The sequence below is a fragment of the Zingiber officinale genome, chromosome 7A, assembly GCF_018446385.1.
Source record: "Zingiber officinale cultivar Zhangliang chromosome 7A, Zo_v1.1, whole genome shotgun sequence".
NCBI lineage: Eukaryota > Viridiplantae > Streptophyta > Magnoliopsida > Zingiberales > Zingiberaceae > Zingiber > Zingiber officinale.
Genome location: NC_055998.1, coordinates 95,284,504 through 95,292,596, shown reverse-complemented (window position 1 = coordinate 95,292,596; position 8,093 = coordinate 95,284,504). Strand labels below are relative to the sequence as shown.

At 34.1% G+C, this 8,093-nt stretch overlaps 1 protein-coding gene across 1 annotated transcript; it reads left to right on the top strand.

The window, feature by feature from the left end:
- Positions 1-6,597: 6,597 nt before the first annotated feature.
- On the top strand, positions 6,598-7,582 carry LOC122000278 (heavy metal-associated isoprenylated plant protein 16-like). Its single transcript, XM_042554736.1, has 2 exons — positions 6,598-6,636; positions 6,873-7,582. Exon 2 carries the CDS (start codon positions 6,873-6,875, stop codon positions 7,281-7,283), a length of 411 nt encoding a protein of 136 aa, XP_042410670.1. The 5' UTR covers positions 6,598-6,636; the 3' UTR covers positions 7,284-7,582.
- Positions 7,583-8,093: the final 511 nt, after the last annotated feature.

The window sequence follows — 8,093 nt, the reverse complement described above, 5'->3', positions numbered from 1 at the left end:
AGGTGCAACCGTGCAATCTCGATTTTCTTTCTAATATTTTTATTTCTTTTCCTGCCCATCTTTGTATGCCCGCACATCTAACTTAACATTCTCATCTCTGCAACTCTCATTTTTTGTTTATGTACTCGAATTATAACTCAATATTCAATTCTATATAACGATCACAAAGAATACTTGATGCTCTCCTCCATTTTAACAATCTTACTTATATTCTTTGTAAGACATTTCTCTCAATCTCTCCATTGTTTCGTAAAAATGATCCTAAATACTTAAAATTCTCAGATAACTCGTCATCTCCTATTTTAATAATTGCTTCATTATGTTTAATATTGCTAAACTTAAATTCCATGTATTCCGTCTTTACTTTATTAAGCTTAAAACCTTTTAATTCTAGTGTTTCCCACCAAGATGTAAGTTAAATATTTACTCCTTCACGTGTCTCATCTATGAAAAAAATATCATTTGCAAACAACATTTACCATGGTATTGTATCTTGGATGTGACCAACAAGTTCATCTATGATTAGTGTAAAAAAATATGAACTTAGAATCGATCTCTGATATAACTCTATCTTTATGGGAAATGCTTCAATTAATCCGCCTGAAGTCTTCACTCTTGTCATTAAATTCTCATTCATATATTAAGTTCAATATACTCAATGTTAACCTCTCTCTTTTTTAGAATTCTGCATATAATTTTCCTTAGGATTATCATGAACTTTTTCTAGGTTAATGAATACCATGAATAAGTTTTGCTTCTGTTTTTGATATTTTTTAATTAGTTGCTTGAGAAGATGTATAATTTCTAATGTCGACCGTTCACCTTTCAGGCATAAATCCAAATTGATTTTTGGTAACTGTGGGTTCCATCCTATCTTTTTTCTTATTACTCTTTTCCAAAATTTTATTGTGTGATTGATTAGTTTAATAATCTTATAGTTGCTATAATTTTTTACGTCTCCTTTATTCTTATATAAGAGAACTAGAATACTTACCCTCAACTAATTAGACATTCTTTTTCCCAAGACACTTCTATATCTTTATCAGAATATCATTTAGTTCAACTATTTTTTTTCATTTTGCATTTCATTTAAAACTTGTTCTAAAGTTTAAATTTTACGATAAAAATTTAAATTTCTATACTCATTTGACCTACTTAAATTACCTAAGTTAAGTTGGTTATCTAAACTTTCATTAAAAAGTTGATGAAAATACTGTTTTCATCGCTCTTTTATTTACTCATCGTTTACTAGGATCATATTGCATTCATCTTTAATACACTTATTTGGATAAGATCTATTATTTTCCTCTCTCTCACTTTAGTTATTCTGTAAATATCTTTTTTTCATTATTTTATATCTAATTTTCGATATAAGTATTCAAAAGTTTCATTCTTAGATTCATTCACTAATTTTTTAGCATCTTTCTTGGTTACTGTATATTCTTTTAAAGTTTTCATCGTACTTATAAATATATAATTCTTTATAAATTGTTTGTTTTTCTTTCATTTTCTCCTATACTTTCTCATTCCACTACTAAGATTCTTTACTTTGTAATAGACGCCTCTTTAACTCACCAAGTACACTATTGACTATGATTTTCAATTTTGAGACCATCTTATCTCATGTCATATTTGAGTTGTCGTATATTTTTTTTAATACTTGTACTCCTATCATCTTCTTCAATATGTTTTGTTTCTCATTCTTTAACTTCCACTACTTAATTCTAGGAGTCGTGTATGTTTTCCTTTTATTGATATACACTTGAGGCATATATTCAACACTAGTTAACTTTTCTCCAGGGATGACCTTGTATTCTTTATAAATTTCTCTCATTCTTCCTAACTATATGAAAGTCTATTTACAATTTATTATTCTCACTTTTTAATGCAATCAAGTGTTTTCTTTTTTTAAAAAAATTGTATTAGATAGTATAACATCATATGTAATCACAAAGTCCAATATAATTTTTCCTTCTTCATTTCTTATTCCAAACATATAACTCCCATTCATCCTATCATATTCCTCATTTTTCATGCGTACATGCCCATTTAGATTTTCTTCTATTAAAATTATTTTAGTTGGCGAAATATTTTGTACTACCTCATCTAGGTCGTTCCAAAATCTAGATTTGGTGTGTTCATCTAATTCTACTTGAGGTGTATATATGCTAATTACATTAATAGTTTCTTTCGCTACCACTATCTTAAGAGTTATAATCTTATCACCCTTTTTGACTACTATTACTTTATCTTTTAGTGAACTATCGACAATGATACCTATTTTGTTTTTTGTTTTACTCATTCCTATGTACTATAATTTAAAATCTGAACTCTCTATTATTTTTATATTCTCTCCTATCTATTGTCTCTTATACATACAAAATATTAATTCTTCTCCTAATCATCGTATCTACTACCTCCATTATTTTATGATGAGCGTTCATAGATTCCATATTTCATGTAATATACCAAAAATATAGCTAAGGATTTAAAATAATTAAAATTTGATATAATTGAATTATTTTAAGTGAAATAAATATAATTTAGCATATAATTTATCAGGAAATAGGTTTATATGAATTTATTAAATTTGTTGGATTTTTTTTTGATTTTAAAGGAATCTTTTCATGTTTTATGAGGATAAATAGGTAAGAAATAAAATCGGTTTAAAATATCTATTTAAACGAGAAGTTGATTGAATATAAAAATTAGGTCTATTTAATCAAAACCTAAGTTCATTCTTCCGAGTCTCACCCTTCAGTCGCGACAACGCACTGTGGCCGCCGCTCTCGGATTGTCGATCGTCGCCATGCTTCGTGTCTATGGTATGTTGCCGCACCCGCAGCCTATCTCCCGGATCCTCAATCGTTGCCCTACCTCCTCCCCTTCCCCACAAGCAGTCGTGCGCACACCACTGTCGTGATTTCATCGCTGGGTATTGTTGGCATTGTGCATGTCGTTGCTGTTGTAGCCCACTTCCAACCTTCTCCGGCCTAGCCGGACACCTTCCTCCTCTTTTTCCGTCGATCCCGTCGCCCATGATCGTGTTGGCGCTAGCCCACACAGCGCCACACGTCTGACAGGTGTTGCCCTTGCGCTCCTCACTGTCGTCGAGGATCGGTCGTCCTTGCGAGCCGCCAACACTAGCCGACTCCTCTCCTCTTTTCGAGCAATCGACTACTGCTCATCACCGTCGGTTGCGCACTGATTAGTTAACGGCGTAACCCAGCATCGTTGTCGTTGCTGCCATAGTTGTGATCCACCATTGCAGGCAGAACAACGCTGCCCTAGTCGCCGCCACCTCCTCTGTCGTGGCTGCAGCTGACCTCCCGGTTCACTTCCCCATATCGGTATCGATCGGTCGCTGCCCTTGTTCCGACGATGGCGTAGAGGTAACAGTACTTTGATTATACTATGATTTAGTAATTAGGATTAGTTAACTGATTAATATTTGGTTAATTAGATGTAAGAAACTAATGAATAGTTAGTTGATTTAACTATGTTAAAGTTTAATAATCAGATTAATTGATGGTTATTGATTGATTAATTAATTAGTAGATAATTAATTAATAAATAGGTTGATTAATAGATTACTTCTTAGTATACCTTACATGTAGAGATTTGAGCTAAAGACATGCTCTTGGATTCGAAGACGATTGAGATGATTTACAATCGAGGTGGGTAGATCTTGCTTATATTTTTGATAGTTTTGATTATAGTGCATGATTGTTTACTGTCGTGTCTAATAAGGTTATAGGTACTTGCCTACTTTAAATCTGTCCTATAGTGCTCCTGAGTTGATACCTTATCGGTTGTCCTTATATGTTGACTTATTGTTAATAGCTATGTAGTTATGTTTGTTATTCATGATTGGGTGGATATATATATATATAGGATAATCATACCATAGTATAGGATATTGGGCATCTTGTTAAACCTGTGTTTGTTATTTTATAATGAGCTGTGATACTCATCTAGAATTTTCATCTAGAAAATTCATCTAGATAGACACATAAATGATAGGACCCACCATTTCACTTTTTGTGGGTCCATCATTTATATGTCTATCTAGATGAATTTTCTAGATGAAAATTCTAGATGAATATCATTTCTCTTTTATAATATAGTATAGGATATTGAGTATCCTAATACATCCTTGTTGTTATTTAGGCATATAACTTATGTTCGTGAATTTGTATTATATTATGGTTATATATTTAGGCTCGTGCCTGCAGGGCGCTGATATTATAAGTAGTATAGTTGTATACTGGTACGAAAGCGTATATATTAGTGAGATTATACTGACCTAGACATGATGGAAATCACTCCCTAGTGAAAGGGTAGTGTATTGCACTAGGCTTTCCCCTTTGAATTTGCCCCTATGATTTTTTTGATATTGATCTCGTTGTTTGTTATATCTGGGATGATTCCATGGAATTAATCGAGATATTAATGCTAGATGACTAGTAACTTGGGATGTGATTGTCTATTTTGTGTTTATATATTAGTATGATTATATCGTAATATAGGGTATCGAGTATCCTAGTAGACCCTTACTTGTTAGGTAGGCTCATGCCTATACATTAATAGAATTATACCATAGTGTTGGATTTCGAGGATCCTACTAGGCCCTTGGTTGTTATACCTTGTCGACCATTGTCTCCCATTTGTGGTTGAGAGAGTCGTCATCAACCGTTGGTATATCTCCCATTTGTGGTTGAGAGAGTTGTCAACGACCGTTAGTATATCCTGCCTCCCATGCATGGGTGGGAGAGAATCGTTAGTGACTATTGGTATATACCCTGTCTACCCACGAGACCATCCATGGTAGAGTATTCTCCCACAAACAGTGACTAGTTATTTAGTTTGTCCATCTACGGGATCATCCGTGGTAGAGCGTTCTCCCGCAGATAGTAACTAGTCATTTATCCTGACTGCCTACGGACTATCCGTGGTAGAGTGTTCTCCCACAGTCAGTGTTTGTTATATACTTATTATAGGTTAGTCACATATTTGTTCATGCATGTTTGGATGTACTGTATGTACTCCCGATTTGTTGGTTATACTTGGTTGAGCATGTTAGTGAAGTGCTATGTTGTTGATTATACTTTTGGTTAGCTGGTGATTATGTTGGGACACCTGCATTGGTTAGTAAGTATGTTACTTGAGACTGCATCCTTTGATTTCCTGTCAGTATATTATTATGCATTATTTCTTCTATTCACTGAGTGTATTTTTTTATGCTCACTACCTGTTGTTCTTCTTTGATCCTTCAGGTTAGCAGATAGAGGATGCGTGTCGCTCAGAGGTCCTAGCTGTTAGTCCCACTCAAGTTCGGGTTTCTGAGTTTGGATTTCTATATGAATGTTACTTTACTTTCCGCTGCTTATAGTTTAGGTTTCCTCTTTGTATCGAATGTTTATGTCGTTGGTTATGTTTTTGGTTAATTAAATATGTTCACATGTGCATGCGTACATACACATATTATCATTATTGTTATTTGTGACTTGGTGTTATACTACATCGGTATTTTTACATTATTTTGCTTGATCTAATTTCAATATCGATTGTTTACTATATTATCACTAGGGGTACCGTCCACTTTGGAGGACAAGTATATCTTCGGGACGTGACATTTCAAATCTTAGACAATTAAATTTCTTATAATATTTGTTCTTATTCAACTTATGGTGTAAGAACTCTTATATATTTAACACTAAACTCAAGTTCTTATACAGATGCAGCGGTTCTTGTCAAAATGTTACAGTCAGGCTTTGCAATGCAAACTCTTGCATATTTAATATTATACCTAAGTTCTTATAGAGATGTAACAGTCCTTATCGAGACTTTACAGTCGGACCTTAAATGTATTCTTTCTCGGGAACATTCAAGTATTAACACAATAGTTTGATGGATCCATTCATTGAACATTTGCCTCTAAGTCCACGTTGGCTGATAATATAACGCACAACCTTTGTTTTTTTTTCAACCGAGTTTGGGATCAGCTTTGGCGGGATTTATCATCATTATCTATATTTTTTTTATCCTATTTTATCGTAACCAAGTCTTCTTTGGTCGTCTTTCTTATTTAATGTGCATATTGATCATAGTTTCATATTGCTTAATTGGAGCATATATTAGTAGTATAAGTATGTACCATTTTAAATGTGTTTTTCAAAATTTTTTCTCAATAAGTATAATCTTGATTTTTTTTTTAACGTTCTCATTTCTTATTCTATCCATTTTTATATACTTACGCATTTAGTTTAACATCATCTCTGTGATTTTCATTTTTTTTTGTGTTTGAATCATGACTCAATATTAACTCCATATAGCATCGAACAACTGTTGCACAAGTAATTGAAGCATAACATTTCTTCTTTTCTGTTTCCCTTTGAGTCAAAATTGGATGCCTAATTAACTGTTCCAAGTCCAATTAGTGTCTGCTCTTCCTGTCAGGTGACTTGCTTGACTTGACTTAGTTGACTTGGATTATCAGTCTTCCGTGAGGAGACTTCCTACTGAGTTCGCTCACACTTGTTCCCTTTCTTGCTTTCTGTCTATATAAACCGCTTCTTTCCTTCACAATCTGAAATCAAGCTACAACACTAGTCACTGCTTTGATTAATTCTTAAGATGCTGCAAAAGGCGGGTTCCGCCGCCCAGCGGCCCTCTACGCCTGCCCCATGGTATTGTAGGAGGAAGGTAAATCAGGATGAATGCTGGGTTGACAAGTTGATGGCTGTTCGAGGCTTTAAGCCAGCAGACGGAGATATTATCCCACATTGCAACTGGCGACACTCGAACCGTCGCTCCATGCTGCAAACATACCACCAACTTACTAATTAATCCCACATTGATTAATTCTTAAGATGGCTAAGCAGAAGGTGGTGTTGAAGGTGGCCATGAAAGACCCCAAGAGGTGCTCCAAAGCTCTCAAGACCGCCGTCGGCTTGCCCGGCGTGCTCTCTGTGGCTCTGGACAAAGACTGCCTCATCGTGGTTGGCGATGGTGTTGACTCGGTCGCGCTGACCACCATCCTCAGGAGGAAGATGGGTACCGCCGACCTCGTCAGCATCGGATCAGCCGAAGAAAAGAAAGAGCAGAAACCTGCGGAACCAACGAAAGAGGAGAAACCAGCGACTGTGGCCAAGTTCAATACGATGACTTGGCAGCCGATGCCGGCGAGCTACTACATCATGTATCCTGCAGCCCCACAACCGTATTATCACTACCAGCACGCTTACCAAACCTGCCCAGTTAACGATTGTCTCACGATGTAAAGAGATCTTAGCTAGTAGAATGGTCAAAAATAATAGACTTGTTTTCATTAATATACTGTAAAAGAGCTTGATCTTATGGAAGGCTTGTGATATGAATAAGGTTAAGCAGTTTGTGGCACTAATAAGCAATTTTACTGTCTCATTCCATTTGAGTTAGCAAAATTCAGTGCTCAATCAGTTTTGTCATTGATATAGAAAATGTTCCACATTTTATTGAACCGAAACATCACCCTCTATTTTCCTGTTCAATTTTTTTTTCTTTCACGTTTAAAATTTTCTCAATCGGTTAAAAAAATGATTGTGATGTCTTTCTTTTTAATTTTTTTAATAAAAAATTTAAAAATATATTTAATTATAAAATTTAGAATATTTGAAAGTGAGATATTTAATAGGTGTATCCTATAAATATTTAATTTGGATGTGAGGATCATAAATATTTAGGAGAAATATTCACTACTGTGGATGTTTTGAGGGCATGAATATTTTAAAGAGATATATTAATTTTGATTTAAAGTAATTTAGAGTTTTACATTAATATTTGATATTTTTTTGAATCAGAAGAGTCCTAAGAATATATTAGTGGTGTTGATTAATAAGTATTATTATTTTATTGGAGTAGAAGGTGATATCGATCATCCTAAGCGATCCAATATTATTGGTCTCACGGTAAAATATAAGTAGATAAATTATGAAAATATTTTACCTTAGCGCAATTATACTTTACAGACATCCAAAGATGTATTTTGCATCAGTTAGAAATTGATCTCAAGATCTATTAAAGTAAACACCTATATATATATCCACTATGTC

Excerpts from the sequence above, each read along its gene's own strand:
- LOC122000278 (XM_042554736.1), top strand. The coding sequence starts at position 6,873 with ATGGCTAAGCAGAAGGTGGTGTTGAAGGTGGCCATGAAAGACCCCAAG.